At 34.6% G+C, this 18,037-nt stretch overlaps 1 protein-coding gene across 1 annotated transcript in view; it reads left to right on the forward strand.

Moving 5' to 3' along the window:
• IL10RB (interleukin 10 receptor subunit beta) overlaps positions 1-18,037 on the forward strand; it is a 43,799-nt gene that overhangs the window by 4,862 nt on the left and 20,900 nt on the right. The window contains exons 2-3 of the mRNA XM_044666860.1: positions 1,997-2,120; positions 14,866-15,023. Coding sequence (XP_044522795.1) covers positions 1,997-2,120; positions 14,866-15,023 — 282 coding nt within the window. The remainder of the gene's footprint in view (positions 1-1,996; positions 2,121-14,865; positions 15,024-18,037) is intronic.

Here is an 18,037-nt window from a genome sequence, read left to right on the forward strand (position 1 = left end):
TCAGGCTAAGGATTGGAACAGAGTGGGACCCTAACATTTAACAGAGGGAAATGGAAAAGATCTTCAGCAAAGATAGAGGATTTATTCTACTGGGCATCACTTCCCTTCCCTCCATATTTGCCATGCTGGCACATTAGAGGGAAGATAAAAAAAAAAGCATTTACTAACCACATGTACCATGTATAGTCAGAAATATTTTTAATCCATAAAACTACATTTCCCAAACTTCCTTTCTGTATTACCTACCTTTTCCTTTTGTTTATGTTTGCATGGTCATATTTGTATAAGTTCTGAGGCTCTGCCTCTTTCTCTTTTGCTCCTAGGATTGGGCTGGTTAGTAATCTTTTAGTTAGGTCTCTTTTGTTAACTTATTATTAATAAAAATGTTATTAAATATAATATTTAGTTATTGGACATTAATTTTAAAATCCACAACCAGGCACTGTGATAAGCATTTTACAAATATCTCATTTGATCCACACAACAACTCTGAGAAGTTGGTACTAATATTATCATCATTTTATAGGTGAGGACTGAGGCAGACGTCAGGCAAATTACTTGTCCAAGATCACACACCTAACAAGCATCTGAAGCTGGATTTAAATTCAGATCTTCCCAACTCCAAGCCCAGTGTTCTATCTACTGCACTACCTAGCTGCTTCTATAGGGAGGGTGTGTTGATTTATCAGGCAATTGAAAATCCATCAAACATGAGGAATGCCAATTAATCTCACTTTTGAAGCCTTAAGCAACTGGGACCCTATAGAAATGATTAGAGCAAGAATTTCCATTTTGGGGAAAAACTAACCAAAGGGACAAGGACTTTCCAGTCTTCTTTGACCATGCATTATGACTTTCTAACTACAAATAGCCCATTGTCATGTTTTTTAACCTGGTAAGTAGTAGATATTGCTCCTATCAAATGTCTGCATCCATTTCCTAGTTTTGAACAAAAGAATTCCAGCAGGGTGACTGAATGGCAATTTGAAAATTCTAAAAAATTTGAACCAGCAGAATTAGGGTGTCTGTGACAGCCAAAGTAAATGTAATATGCAAAAATAACAGCCTCTTGCCAAAGTAGGTGAAATTTTTTAAAAATATTTTTCTTTTTTACCAATTACATGTAATAACAAATTTCCACGAGTTTTCCTAAGTTATAGTATCAAACTTGTCTCCCACCCTCCCTCCTCTTCTTCCTCACAGTACTGACAGGTGATTCGATCTGGGTTATACATATATTATCATACAAAACATATTTCCGGATTGATTTGTTTTTCAAATTATTGATTGCCTTTGTTTTTATATCACCTACATATTTTCCAATAAGTCTACCTCTCCTCTTCACAAAGAGCTTAGAAGAAAGAATAAAAAAAGAAGGGGGAGGGACTGGTAAAGCAAAACTAATCAATACATCAACCAAATCTTACATATGTAGTATTCCAGACCCATAGCACCCCACCTCTGCAAAGAAGGGAAAGAGATATATTCCTTTTCTTCTTTGGGTCCAACTTGATCATTAGAATTCTAAAGCATTTAAGTTTGATCATTTTCTTCTTTCTTTTCATTATTGAAATCATTATGTATATTATTTTCATTGTTCTGCTTATTTCATTTTACATCAGTTCATACGTTTTCCCATCTGCTTCTTTTCCTCATTTTTTTTGCTACTACCAAAATATAGTTTTACTTTCTAAGTATTAACCTGGATAATGAATAAGTTCATAGTTTAGAAAATAGATAGATACATACATATATACATATATACATGTTTATGTATATATGTACTTATTTTCATTTCCTCTATTTGCATTTTTAAAATATTGCATTTTAGAGCCATGGAGCAAATGCTAAGGCTATAGAATCTGTGTATATTTTTTCAGGAAATATGCATTTATTAAGCAGCCATTATGGCTAGGCACAAGGCTAAGCTACTTGTTCATTTTGGCTCCCTGTTTGAGGAAAGTTTAATATATTTCTTTCTCTTTCATTTTCACAGTGCTAGGAATACTTCCAAAGCCCCAGAATGTAAGAATGAATTCAGTTAATTTGAAGAACATTCTGCAGTGGGACCCACCTGCTTTCTATGAAGGAAATGTGACCTACAGAGCACAGTATGAGAGGTACATTTAATGAGCTAGTGTAGTTTTGGGGTTTTGTTAAGATATTGCCAATCAGGGGCAGTAGCACAGTAGTAGAGCACCAGATCAGTAGGTCCTAGGTTCAAATCTTGCCTCAGACACTTCCTATCTGTGTGATCCTGGGCAAATCTCTTAACCCTCATTACCTAGTCCTTGCTGTCTTCTGTCATACTAAGACAGAAGGTAAGGGATTTTTTTAAAATGTCACGAATCACCAATTAAGATTTGGGATTTATCACATGACAGATTAAACAAAAAGAGAGGACCTTGTTCCTTTCTCTTTTGTTTATGTTTTATTAGAAATTTTTTTTAGTGTTTTGTCTGTTGGATTTCTTTTTATTATTATTATTAGGGGTAACAGCTAGACCTGTCATTTCAGTGATATCAGGAACTCCTGCCAATGCACATTGGCACCTTCTCTGCAATTTAGATTCTTAATGAGCTATGTGGGGCAGAAGTCAGCTGGCCACATCTGGCCCACTGCCTTTTCTAGTACAGAAAGAGCTAAGAATGGCTTTTACATTTTAAAAGTTGTTTTTTTTTAGAATATAAAAACCAAGCTCAAGGACTATATAAAAACCAAATCTCAGGCTGGATTTGGCCTTAAAACTCAATCAACCCCTAGCCTAGAGTATTGAGTGATGCAGTGGTTTGCCCCAGCTACACAGCCAATATGTGTCAGAGGCAAGAGTTGAAATGTCTTCCTGGCTTCAAAGCCAAGTCATTTGCCACTATTTTAGGCTTCTTCTATCACAATCTCTTTCTTTTCATCTTTTTTTGATAGGGTTATTGGAATAAGTCACTGCCCCCAACACTATTTTATGCTTAATATTCTATACACCTTTGCGAAAGTATTTATTTATTTTTAAAGTTTTATTTATTTTATTCCAGTAACAAATTTACATGTAAGTTTTCCAAGGTTACATGGTTCATGTTGTCTCCCTCTGCTCCTCTTCCCTGCCTCCTACCAGAGTTGACAAGCAATTCCCCTGGGTTATACATGTCTTATTACTCAAAACCTATTTCCATATTATTCATTTTTGCAAAGGAGTGATCTTTTAAAACCAAAATCCCAAATCATATGCCCATATAAACAAATGATCCATCATATGTTTTCTTCTGGATTTCTACTCCCACAGTTCTTGCTCTCAATGTGGATAGCATTGTTTCTCATAAGTCCCTTGGAATTGTCCTGGATCTTTGCATTGCTATTAGTAGCAAAGTCTATATCTGACCGTCTCACAATGTTTCAGTTACTGGGTAGAATGTTCCCCTGGTTCTGCTTATTTCACTCCTCATCAGTTCAAGAAGGTCTTTCCAGTTCTTTCTGAAATCATCCTGTTCATCATTCCTTATAGCACAATAGTATTTCATCATCATCATATACTATAATTTGTTCTGCCCCATTCCCCAATTGAAGGACATCTCCTCAGTTTCCAATTTTTTCTTGCAAAAGTATTTAAAATAACTGCTCTTTGTAATTGAATATTAGGATGTAAACTCATATTTTGTAAACTTAATGAAAGTATATTCAAGACAACTCCAGTTATCAGACAGGATAGCATTATCAATGATGCATCTCAAGATGCCTTTAAGTCTCAATATTTTCAACCACAGACTTCTCCTCCATAGCTTGTACTCAACATATCTTGCCCGGAGGTTATCTATAAGCTTTTCCAGTGTCTGAAATCAATTAGCTAGAGTGAATTCTGGAGTCATTTAAATCACTTAAATTCTCTATTTCCTCATATTTAAAGTGAAGATAATAATACTTGTAGTATTCACTTTATAAGGTTGTAATAAGAATCAAATGAGGTATTGTAAAGTCCTTTGCATTTCTTTGGCATACACTAAGAATTGTATGCTTATTAAATTTAAATGACATTTTTAAACCACTGGAGAAAGAGGAGATGGAATAAGGTGTGATATTAGTAGGTACTCTTATGTGAATGTGTCATAGAGCCTCCTCTATATGGAGATATTCAACAGAGTCATTTTTGTGTATATGTGAAACTAACCGTGGCTAAAAAAACATAGCATCTTTATGAGACGTAACTGTTTTATAGCAGAAACGAAAACTACATCAATTTCAGCTTTCCTTTTAAAGTAGCACTTAAAAAAAAAACAACTTTACTTTCTGTCTTGGTAACTTCTCTTAGAAGAACAAGGGCTTTGCAATCAGGCTTAAGTGACTTGCTAAGGGTCATACAGCTAGGAAGTATTTGAGGTGAAATTTGAACCCAGATCCTCCCAGCTCTAGACCTGGCACTCTATCCACCAAACCATTTTTTGAAGCAGCACTTTTAGAGGTCAGTTGTTTGCCTTTAGACCCTATGCCCAAAATTTTCCTCTTAAGAATGGTCAAGGATAAGTCAGTATTTATGGGGTGCTTGCAAAACAATCAAGTCAGCATGGTTAGAGATAGAGAACTGACCTCAGTCAAAGACCTGGGTTCAAGACCTACTTTAACATATGCCAGCTTTGTGACTTTGGGCAAGTCTGTTCAGATTATAAATTATAGGGGCCAGTCTACATTGAAAGAGTCCATTTTCTCACCATAACCTCTCAATACAAGTGACATCATGACTAGCCTAGTTTATATGCAAAGATTTTATTTTTCTTTTGAGTGTGGATTGTGGATTCTTTTTACCAATTAGGTCTTTAATTTCAGTAATTACCTTTTACTATATCATGAAAATAGAGAGGTGATCTTTTAAATGATATCTTTATAAAGTTTCTATACCATGCATTGTTAAACATGTTAAACTATGATTTATTTCAAAGACATTTCCCATAAATCCCTCCCTTCTGCCAAGTCTAGACTCACTGTACGCTTACAAATGAAAGCAAATTATTTCTTTCTAACCAAATCATTTGCATTCTGGAACTATCAGAAAGAAAAAAAAATGTCAGAAGCTGACTAAGGTGGGGCATGTTATCAGAGCACAATTACTTGTGAAGCCAGTCCACATTCTGTGCCTGGATTTGAGACCAGGGTTCATGTCATTCCTATTACCATCAGTGTTCACAATGCCTGTAGCTTAGAAGGGCATCTAATCCCTATTCCTCCTCCTCTGGCAAGCTGTCCTTGGAAAATGAAAGCTGGTCTATGGCCATGGCTTTATGACAGCCATAAATAACACTGTTCAGTTCAAAGTCTGAGACAAGCAGCACAATTTAAGGGGGCCGGCAGGAAGACTTCACTTGGAATCTTGCCTGAGACATTTATTAATTGTGTCAGCCCAAACAAGTCAGTTCATCTCTCTTACTCTGTATCCTAGTCTGTAAAGTGGAAATAATAATAATTGTAGCACCTACTTTATAGGGTTGTTGAAAGTACCAAATAAGGTTATGTAAAATCCTTTGCAAACCTTAAAAGTACAATACAAATATCAGCTATGCTTCAGCAGTGAAGAATCTGTAATTTCATTGGTGTAAGCATTCCCTCTTCTGATACATTTTACCTCCCTCAGATCATAGTTTTGAGTTGCAGAGATTCGGAGACTTTCTATTGGCAAGTGTTTCTGAGCTCAGGGAGGGTGTTGGTCTTTATCTGATAAATATATCAGCCTGATACTGAAAATCTTTCTAGGTGGTTATGAAGCATGCCAGAGCTTGTTATATACTCTACTACTATTACTTCCATTGCTCTAATCAGTTGGTAGACATTTATTAAGCACCTGCTCTGTGTCAAGCACTCTACTAGGTGGTGAGAAGACAGACAATAATAAAGCAGTTCCTGACCTCAGGGAGCATATGTTCTACCTAAGGACACAACATATACCAATATGAGTATATACAAAACAAATATTAAAATTAGAGAGTGGGGAGGGGTGGAGATTAGGACAGGTCAAATGTAGGAGGTTGAAGAGCTGAGCTTTGAAGGATGGAGGCAGAAGTGAGGAGGGAATGCGTTCTAAATATGAGAAAAATTCTGTAAAAAGGAAAAGAGATTAAATGTTGTGTGAAGAACAGCAAGAACACCAGTTTGCATGCAAAAGAGGCAATATATAATAAACCTGTAGGTAGCACAGTGGATAGAGTGCCTAGCCTGAAGTTGGGAACACCTGGGTTCAAATGTGGCTGCAGACACTTTGTAGCTGTGTGACCCTAGGCAAGTCATTTAACTCTAATTACCTTCTGTCTTGAGTTGCTACTAAAACAGAAAGTAAGAGTTTAAAAATTAAATTATATAAAATAATATTAAATTGAAAAAATTTTAATTTTAAAAAATTGTTAGAAAGGACTTTAAAAATCAAATAGAGGCATTTGTATTTGATACTAGGGTAAGAAAGAGCTACTGAAGTTTACTGAGTAGGAGAATGACATAGTCAAAACTATGTTGTAGAATTATCATATCGTCTATAAGGAGACTGAATTGGAAAGTCAAAATCCTTGAGGCAAAGAGAACAACTTTTACAGTTATCCCAACAAGGGGTGTTGAGAGCCTAAACAAGAGTGGTTTTCATTTGAGTAGACAGAAGGTACAGATGTGATATATAGCAGAGATAAAATTAACCAGATTCAACAATTAACTGAGCAAATACGTGAGGCAAAAAAATATGAGTATTGTGAACTTATGGAACCAGAGTGATTCTGGGGTCCTTGGAAGAAATAGGGAAATGGAAAAGAGAGTTGGATTTGGGGACAAAAATAATGAGCTCTATTTTAGACATGTTGGGTTTCCAGTGACTTTAGGACATACAATTTGAAATATGGAATGGATGAAAAGATCTGGAAGTCATCTGTGTAGAAATGACAATTGAACTCATGAAAGATGATGTGGCCACCAAGAAAAAGAAGAAAAGAGGACCCAAGATAGAGCCTTGGAAATACCCCCATAATTCAGAGATCAGATATGGAAAATGATCCAGCAAAAGAGATTGAGGAATGTTTAAGGGTTCCGGGTTAAGATGGCAGCAGAGCAAAAAGCAGCTGCTTGACTTCTCCTAAACCACGCATACAGGACTCCTCAGGAAGACATAAAAACAAATCCAGAGGAAAGAAGGGACCCCACAACAGGGCACAGAATTGGAGGTACGTGGAATCAGGGCATTTCCATGCTATAAAGGGGCAAAACAGTTCTCACGAAAACGCATGCGGAGCAACCCCCTCCCCACACCCCATACCACCTGAATGAAGCCCTAGAAAAATTAGATTTAATAGATATGTGGAGAAAAATAAATAGGGACAAAAAGGAATACACCTTCTTTTCAGCTGCACATGGTACATTCACAAAGATCGACCATGTAATAGGGCATAGAAAAAATGAAAACAAATGCAGAAGAGCAGAAATAATAAATGTAACTTTCTCAAATCATAATGCAATAAAAATAATAGTAAGGGCACCTGGACAGGCAAATCAAAAACTAATTGGAAATTAAATAATATGATTCTCCAAAACCAGCCACTCAAAGAAGAAATCATAGAAACAATCAACAATTTCATTGAAGAGAATGACAATGAAGAGACATCTTACCAAACTCTGTGGGATGCAGCCAAGGCAGTACTCAGGGGGAAATTTATATCCTTGAGTGCATATATTAACAAATTAGGGAGGGCAGAGATTAATGAATTGGGCATGCAACTTAAAAAATTAGAAAGCGAGCAAATTAAAAATCCCCAGATAAAAACTAAATTAGAAATACTAAAAATCAAGGGAGAAATTAATAAAATCAAAGTAAAATAACTATTGAATTAATAAATAAGACTAGAAGCTGGTATTTTGAAAAAACAGATAAAATAGACAAAGTACTGGTCAATCTAATAAAAAAAAAGGAAAGAAGAAAACCAAATTGACAGTATCAAAGATGAAAAGGGAGACCTCATCTCTAGTGAAGGGGAAATTAAGGCAATCATTAAAAACTATTTCACCCAATTATATGGCAATAAGTATAGCAATCTAAGAGATATGGATGAATATTTACAAAAATATAAATTGCCTAGATTAACAGCAGAAGAAATAGAATACCTAAAAAATCCCATATCAGAAAAAGAAATTGAACAAGCCATCAAAGAACTCCCTAAGAAAAAATCTCTAGGGCCTGATGGATTCACAAGTGAATTCTATCAGACATTCAAAGAGCAACTAATCCCAATACTACACAAATTATTTGATATGATAAGCAAAGAAGTAGTCCTACCGAATTCCTTTTATGACACAAATGTGGTACTGATTCCAAAGCCAGGTAGATCAAAAACAGAGAAAGAAAACTACAGACCAATCTCCCTAAAGAACATAGATGCAAAAATCCTAAATAGAATACTAGCAAAGAGACTCAGGCAAGTGATCAAGAGGATCATCCACCATGATCAGGTGGGATTTATACCAGGAATGCAAGGATGGTTCAACATTAGGAAAACCATCCACATAATTGACCATATCAACAGTCTAACAAACAAAAATCACATGATTATCTCAATAGATACTGAAAAAGCCTTTGACAAAATACAGCATCCATTCCTATTGAAAACACTGAAAAGTATAGGAATAGAAGGTCCTTTCCTAAAAACAATAAACAGTATATAACTAAAACCATCAATAAGCATCATATGCAATGGGGATAAATTAGAAGCCTTTCCAATAAGATCAGGAGTGAAACAAGGATGCCCATTATCTCCTCTATTATTTAACATTGTACTAGAAACACTAGCAGTAGCAATTAGAGAAGAAAAAGAAATTGAGAGTATTAAAATACGCAATGAGGAGACTAAGCTATCACTCTTTGCAGATGATATCATGGTCTACTTAAAAAATCCTAGAGAATCAACTAAGAAGCTTGTAGAAATAATCGGCAACTTTAGCAAAGTTGCAGGATACAAAATAAATGCACATAAATCATCAGCATTTCTATATATTTCCAACACATCACAGCAGCAAGAGGTAGAAAGAGAAACACCATTTAAAATCACCCTAGACAATATAAAATACTTAGGAATCTATCTACCAAAACAAACACAGCAATTATACGAAAACAACTACAAAACACTTTCCAAACAAATAAAACTAGATCTAAACAATTGGAAAAACATTGATTGCTCATGGGTAGGATGAGCTAACATAATAAAAATGACCATTCTACCCAAATTAATTTTCCTATTTAGCGCCATACCTATCAAATTACCAAAAAACTTCTTTACTGAATTAGGAAAAACTATAACAAATTTCATTTGGAATAACAAAAGATCAAGAATATCAAGGGAAATAATGAAAAAAAATATGAAGGAAGGGGGCCTAGCAGTACCAGATATTAAACTATACTATAAAGCAGCAGTCATTAAAACAATATGGTACTGGCTAAGAGACAGAAGGGAGGATCAGTGGAATAGACTTGGGGTAAGTGACGTCAGCAAGACAGTATATGATAAACCCAGAGAGCCCAACTTTTGGGACAAAAATCCACTATTTGACAAAAACTGTTGGGAAATTTGGAAAACAATATGGGAGAGATTAGGTTTAGATCAATATCTCACACCCTACACCAAGGTAAATTCAGAATGGGTGAATGACTTGAATATAAAGAGGGAAACGACAAATAAGTTAAGTGAACACAGAATAGTATACTCATCAGATCTCTGGGAAAGGAAAGATTTTAAAACCAAGCAAGAGTTAGAGAAAATTACAAAATGTAAAATAAATTATTTTGATTATATAAAACTAAAAAGCTTTTGTACAAACCAAAACAATGTAGCCAAGATCAGAAGGGAAACAACAAATTGGGGAAAAATCTTTATAACAAAAAACTCTGACAGGGGTCTAATTACTCAAATATACAAGGAGTTAAATCAATTGTATAAAAAATCAAGCCATTCCCCAATTGATAAATGGACAAGAGACATGAATAGGCAATTTTCAGGTAAAGAAATCAAAAGTATCAATAAGTACATGAGAAAGTGTTCTAAATCTCTAATAATTAGAGAAATGCAAATCAAAACAACTCTGAGGTATCACCTCACACCTAGCAGAATGGCTAAAATGAAAGAAGGGGAGAGTAAGGAATGCTGGAGGGGATGTGGCAAAATTGGGACATTAATGCATTGCTGGTGGAGCTGTGAACTGATCCAACCATTCTGACTGGCAATTTGGAACTATGCTCAAAGGGCTATAAAAGAATGCCTGCCCTTTGATCCAGCCATACCATTGTTGGGATTATACCCCAAAGAGATCATAGATAAACAGACTTGCACAAAAATATTTATAGCTGTGCTTTTTGTGGTGGCAAAAAACTGGAAAATGAGGGCATGCCCTTCAATTGGGGAATGGCTGAATAAATTGTGGTATATGCGGGTGATGGAATACTACTGTGCTAAAAGGAATAATAAACTGGAGGAATTCCATGTGAACTGGAAAGACCTCCAGGAACTGTTGCAGAGTGAAAGGAGCAGAGCCAGAAGAACATTGTACACAGAGACTAATATACTATGGTAAAATCGAATGTAAAGGACTTCTGTACCAGCAGCAATGCAATGACACAGGACAGTTCTGAGGGATTTATGGAAAAGAACGCTACCCACATTCAGAGGAAGAACTGCAGGAGAGGAAACATAGAAGAAAATCAACTGCTTGAATACATGGGTTGATGAGGACATGATTGGGGATCGAAAGTACCACACCAATGCAACTATCAACAATTTGGAAATAGGTCTTGATTAATGACACCTGTTAAAACCAGTGGAAATGCATTTCGACCAGGGGAGAGGGGAGGTCGGGGGGGGGGGGGTGAAGGGGAAAAGTAAGAACATAAATCATGTAACCATGTTAACTTTTCTAAAATATAAATATTAATAAATGTTTAAAATTTTAAAAAAAAGAGAGATTGAGAAGGGGCTGCTAGATAGCACAGTGAATAGAATGCCAGACCTGGAGTCAGGAGGACTTGAGTTTAAATCTGACCGCAAACACTTTCTAGCTGTGTGACCCTGGGTAATTCATTTTACTCTGAATACCTATTCCTTCTTTCTCCTATCTTAGAATTGATACTAAAGCAATAGGTGAGAGTTTAAAAAAGAGAGATTGAAAACGGGCTGCCAGACTGGTAGGAGTACCAAGAGGAAACAGATTCAAAAATTAGAGGAAGAATGTATGCAGGAGGAGAAAAATTGTCAATGGTGCCATGAGAAAGAATAAGTGTTTTTTTTAATCATGAGATTTGATAATTAAGATATCACTGATGACTGTGAATGATGATGAGGAAGCCAGATTGCATAAAGAGCACCAAGTAACATCATAAAATATGAAATTAAGAAACTGTTTATTTACTGTACAAGAACAGCAATAGGAAGTGACTATTTACTTATATGAGTTCCATTTTTAAAAATCAACTGTTTCTAGCCACATGATCAACTGGTTAGATAAAAAGTTCAAAGCAATACAAAATTACGAGAAAGTCTAAGGATATGAAGTAGATATTGTGTGCAATTACAGCAAAAAACAACCTGACTCATTCAATAAGCTGTTGACTCTGAAAACTGAGGAAATTGCTAATGGTAAAGAAATTGGCTCAATATGTCACCATTTCTAATGTAAATTTAACTGGTGTCAAGCAGTTATCACAATTATCAGGGGAAGAAACCCTTGTAATGAGCATGCACCCTAAAACCACCTCACCCAATAAATGCTTGATCTCCTTGCTAAAAGAAAGATGTGACAACAAAAAGTAACAGAGTTTTGGAGTATAAACAAAAATTTTTGAAATTATGAATGTAGTGGAAGATTATAAGCAGTATTGTCTCACCAAACAATAAAAATTCAGTAAAAAGGAAGACAAGTCTAAAGAAAGGTTGGCCTTAAACACTAAATTTCCTAACTTATTATCTGCCTTTTGTTTATTCCTAATTTATCACATAATGAAAGATTTTTATGCCAGAAAGCCAAATATTTCAGTTATTATTAAATCTAAGACAAAAGATATACTTTTCTTTGTTGAATGAGTATTGTAATCTACCACTTTTTAACCAAAATTATAGTTTGCTGTTTATCTGTCATGCTGCTTTATAATATACTGTAAGTTCCTTGAAGGCAAAAACTATTTCAATTTTTTGTTTTTATTTCCAGAACTTAGCAGAATCCCTTATACATAGAAGACATTTAATAATTTTTTAATTAATTAGAGTTTAAAAATTCATAGCATTCCAAAAATTCATTTTTAAAACATTTTGCCCTTAATATAACTATAAGTTATAGTTAATTTTCTAAGCTACCTGAAAAAAGCCTGTTTATCAAGCAATGTGACTGAGGATCCAATGAGTTCTTTTTCTAATGCCCCGTGATGGCATGGAGGCAACTACAGGTTTTAAAGGTTTTGCCAGTAGAACAGTAGAACTACTGATAGTAGATAGCCAGTAGAACTACTGATAGAATCACGCATGCTAAAAGAATTAAATAGCTAAACCTAACTAACATCCATAATATTATTTCTATGGGAAAAAAATATGTTCTGAGATCACTCTCCTTACTCCTTCCCTGGTGGTGGTGGTGGCACCAACTCCAGGGAGAAAGGAGGCTAATGGTCAGTAGCTCCTGTGGCAATGACCATCATTTTTTTTTAAACCCTTACCGTCCGTCTTAGAATCTAAATAACTATTGATTAAAGAAAGACAAATTAAAACAACTCTTGAGGTACCACATCACACCTATCAGAAATGACAAGTGATAAAGGGGATGAAGGAAAATATATACATTCAATGAATCATTGGTAGATTCCTGAACTGTTCTAATCATTCAGGAAAAAAATCTGGAACTATGCCCAAAGGGCTATAAAACTGTTCATACTCTAGACCTAGTAATACCACTACTAGATCTGTACCCCAAAGCAATCAAAGGAAAAGAAAAAGGATCTGTATGTACAAAATTATTTAGAGTAGCTTTTTTTTTGTAGTGGCAAAGACTAATGAGGTGATATTCATCATCTGGGGAAGTTAACCAAACTGGGGCTTATGATTGGGATGGAGTACTATTGTGCTATAAGAAATGACAGGGGGCAGTGTAGTTTCAAAAAGAAAAATGGCAAGGCTTATATCAGCTGATCCAAAGTAAAGAAAGAACTGAGAGATCATTGTGAGCAATAACAGCAATGTTGTAATGATCAACTGTGAAAGACTTGGCTGCTCTGATTAATACAATGATCCACAATAATTATGATGAAAAACACTATACAACTCTAGAATGAGAGCTGATGAACTCTAAGTGCATATTAAAATATAATTTTCTAAATATTTTGGGAGTGGGGCAGCTGTGGATTGAGTAGCCAGTGGATTGAGAGCCAGACCTTTGGACGGGAGGTCCTAGGTTCAAATCTAGCCTCAGATACTTCCCAGCTGCGTGACCCTGGGCAAGTCACTTAACCCCTATTGCCTAGCCCTTACCACTCTTCTGCCTTGGAGCCAATACACAGTATTGACTCCAAGACAGAAGGTAAGGGTTTATTTATATATATATATATATATTGGGGGTTTCTTGTGACTTGGCAAGTAGGGAAATGTTTTGCATGATTTTACATTGATATCTTATTTGTCTTCTCAGTGAGTATGAAAAGGAGGGAGATAATCTGGAACTCAAAATTTTAAATGAAAAAAAGTTTAAAACTAAATAAATAAAAAAAGAAGAAAGGAGTAATAAGAAGCTGAAGAATCTGCTGTTTATGACAAAGCCATGCTAATATAACATTATTGGCTTTATACACAAAAGAAGCTATCAATAAGAAAAAAGTTCCATATATGCCAAAATATTTTTACATATTGCCTATGTTTTGGAACTTTTTCAAGGTATCAGACAGTTGTACTGACTTTTCTCTCTCTAAAAAACCTTTTATTTTTATTTTGCTTTTTACATGGGATGGCTCTCAGGGAGAGGGAAGGAAAGCAATAAATGGGATTCTATGATGATATAAGAAACAGTAAATATGTATGAATAAAAACCTTTTTTTTAATTATGTCACTGACCTGGCAGCTAGACTTTTTATCTTCAAGTCACTTTGAATGACTAGCCAAGCTTCTGGAAATCATGGATTTCTTAGAAAGCCTGAGGAATATTGATAATATATATTACTTTCAGTACTTAAAATTACAATTTCTGCTTTTATTGTTAGGGCCTGGCTTAGAAATCACTGTTAATATATTGTTCATTATATGAATATATACACAGACAAATCATGATATGTGTCATTTAAAAGTTTTTGTGCTAAGAGTTCTCCTCCAAAGAAATCATTGATCCTTGATATTATTGCTTTGCTATTGATATTGTTTACCAAGAATAATAATAGCTGAGCATGGTGGCACCCTTTATAATCCCTGCTGATAAAGATATGCTGAGTCTAAGATCTCTTGAGCACAGGACTTACAGTGAACTAAGTCTATTGGGCATCTGCACTAAATTTGGCACCATATAGTGAACCCCAAGAGTGGGAATAGAGTGATGTACGGTTACCAGATTGTTTAATGAACAGTCAAAAATGGTGCAGATCATATTTCCCATGGTGATCAGCCATGGGACCGCTTCTTACATGGATATAATAGGAGGAGACCTACTCTTTGTAAATAAACAAAAAACAATAATGAAGAGTAAGGGTAACTGGTTCTTTCATTTTCTCTATCTCCCTCTGTCTTAATCTAGTGGATACTCTAACAATATGTTGGCTTCTAGGTAACTAGAACTCTTAACTATTTTATATTTACTTTTAAAATTATTCTTGGCAACTAGAACTAACTTTTTTTATTTGTGGTTTTGAAGTTATAGGTCATTCGAAGATATGTGCACAAATATTATCATCACTGAATGTAATTTCTCAAATATTTCCAAGTATGGTGAGTCCAAGATGCGTGTCAGGACCGAATCTGTAGATGACTATTCAGAATGGGTAAACATCACCTTTTGTCCTTTGGAAGACAGTAAGTAATATTTTTCTTCTTTTAAGTTGAAAATAAATCAGTGTGCTAAAACTATCTCACTATAATTTTACTCAACATTAATCCATCAGAATATACTTCCTGAGTATCCATCCCCTAGGGAAAAAGTACCTACTATGACACTACATATTTGAAATTTTCTTGAATAAGACACCACCTTTGAGGAACTTTTTTTTTTCCAAGACAAGAGAGGAAAAACACATAATCAAAGAGAAAGTTATATGTAGAAGGGATGAGTTCCTCTCCCACTTCAATTAATATAATCATTGAAAACCTAAAATAAAATCACAGGATATTAAATGATAAAGCCTACTAGATGATTAATATTAATCACAGAAATAGGGGCTTAAGAATTATAATAATTATAATAATTAAAAGTGGAGTGCCACAGGGTTCTATTTAGAATCCAAGTTATCATTACTCTGGGGACCAAATCTGTAAGTAGAAATTGGAGAGTATACTACAAGGGATATTACACTCATCATAATTATGATCAAAATAAGTCATACATTGGGCTAACAAGTTGGAGAATAGAAAGATTAATAAGGCTCCTTGGAATAACTGGGGTTTGAGTTGTGATTTTAGGAAGAAATATTTTATGGTAGGCAAAAGAAACAAGGCTGTTGTTCTAAGGATATAGAAACCTTGAGCAATGACTTGGATAGATGGGACCCCAAGGTGGATAGCTTGTCCAAAATTAAGATTGCAACACAGGAGATGGTAGCAGACAGGTAGAATAGGAGTCATTAATAAAGAACTTTGAAAATAATAGTTAGAGATTTATTCTGAAGAAAGAAAAGGAGTCAATAGAGACCAAGAGAATGAGAAATTAAATGAAATACAGAGAAATGATTTGAACTTCAATATAAAAAAGTCTTTGATTCATAATCCATTGTTTTAACCTATCAGCAGGATAGAACTACCATTTTTCCATTGAATGAGGCTTTTTATAATGAGCAATTCTATTAGCAACCTTATACAATGATGGAATTCTTTTGATGGTACAAACTTTTTTTTAAAATATGCTTTCTCTTGTTAAAAAGATTTAATTTTTCTTTTAAAGTTATCTTGTCTTACTAGTGTATTCTGCATATACATTTTCAAGGTATGGATTTACTTTATTAGGTTTCAGTTTTCTAAAGCTAACATCTTTGCGTACAACAAACAGCACATTTTTCTCTACCAGTTACATATATAAAAATATAACAGATTATATTTTTATCTGAGCTTTTCACAATTGTATTTCTATATTTCTACTAATTCTTCTACTACTTCAGTGGATTTTCTCCTCAGTAGGTATTTGTCTATCACAATGGGATCTTATTTCTTGTTTATAAAAACAGACAAAGAATTTAAATTAAATCCAGTTTTAATTGCTGATAATTTCAAGAAATTATTTATAACCATTCTTGAATTATTTCCATTTTATTAAGCTATATTTTTGAAAACTATATTATACTTACAAAATTAATTACACAGAGAAATAGGACATATAGAATACTTTTAAATTCCATACAAAGATAATTTAACGTTTAGTTTAAGCACTTTACATTCAAATGCAGCAAACAGGGCAAGATCACTTTCATTTATGTTTCAAACCTATGCTGTCTATGATAGTAGCAGATGATGCAATCAGTCAGCATTTATTTACTATGTGCCAGGCTCTGTGCTAGGCACTAGGGATATAAGGGCAAAATTAAAACAAGGAGTTTTCATTCTATCATGTTAAACAGTGTGAACACACACACACACACACACACACACACACACACACACAAATACAGAGAAGCTTCAGGGAAGAGAACTCTAGGAGCTAGGAAGATCAGAAAGATTTTATATAGAAAGTGGGACTTGAGCCATCTTGAAGGAAACAAGAGAAAAACAAGGCCAAAAGTGAAACAGGAGTGCCTTTGTGTCATGGAGGATATCTAGTTAAAAGTCATAGAGATAGAAGATGGAGTGTCATGTGTGAGTCACAGCAAGAGGTCCATTTTGACTAGACCATAGAGTGTGGTAGGGAGAGTAATCTATAATAAAGTTGAAAACGTAAAGGTTAAAGGCCATAAGAAAGGCTTAAAATGCCAAACAGAAAAATTTACATTTGCTCCTAAAAGGAACAGGGAGTCCTTTGAATTTATTGAATAGGAAGGTGACATGATCAGGCATAGACTTTAGGATTAAATTAGATTTAGATCAATACCCCTCACTTTACATTAATACAAGTTCCAAATGAGTTCATGATCTAGTATAAAAAAGTCACATCATGAACAAATTAGAAAAACATGGACAGAATTACTTGTTACATCTATGCATAAAAGAAAAGTTCACACTCAAAGGTTTGAGAGGAGCATAGCAGATAATATGGATAATTTTGATTATATGAAATATAAACACTTTTGTACAAACAGATCTAATAAAGAAAAATATTAAAAGAAAAACAACCGAAAAAATCTTTGCAGCCAGTTTTCCTGATTAAGGTCTCATTTCCATGATATATGAAAAACTGATTCAAATTTATTTTTCCAACAAATAAATGGTATAAAGACACAAATAAGCAGTATTCAAAGGAAGAAACCAAGGTTATATAAACCATATGAAAAAAATTCCCACTACTACAAATCACTACTAATTGGAAAAATACAAATTAAAACAATTTTGAGATTCCACTTTATACCCATGAGAGGAACAAAGATGACAAAAAAGGAAAATGCTGACAAATTCATTGATGCACTCTTGGTATATCTGTCAATAGGTATTACCGTTCTGGACAACAATTAGGAATTATACATAAAAAGTTAAGAAACAAAGCATTATTGCACCACAGCTAGGTGGTGCAATAGATTCAGAGCCAGGCTTAGAGATCCCCATTGCCTAGCCATTTCCACTCTTCTACCTTAGAACCAATATACATTACTGATTCCAAGACAGAAGGTAAGAGAGAGAGAGAGAGAGAGAGAGAGAGAGAGAGAGAGAGAGAGAGAGAGAGAGAGAGAGAG

This window comes from Gracilinanus agilis, chromosome 3 (genome assembly GCF_016433145.1).
Source record: "Gracilinanus agilis isolate LMUSP501 chromosome 3, AgileGrace, whole genome shotgun sequence".
NCBI classification, from domain to species: Eukaryota; Metazoa; Chordata; class Mammalia; order Didelphimorphia; family Didelphidae; genus Gracilinanus; species Gracilinanus agilis.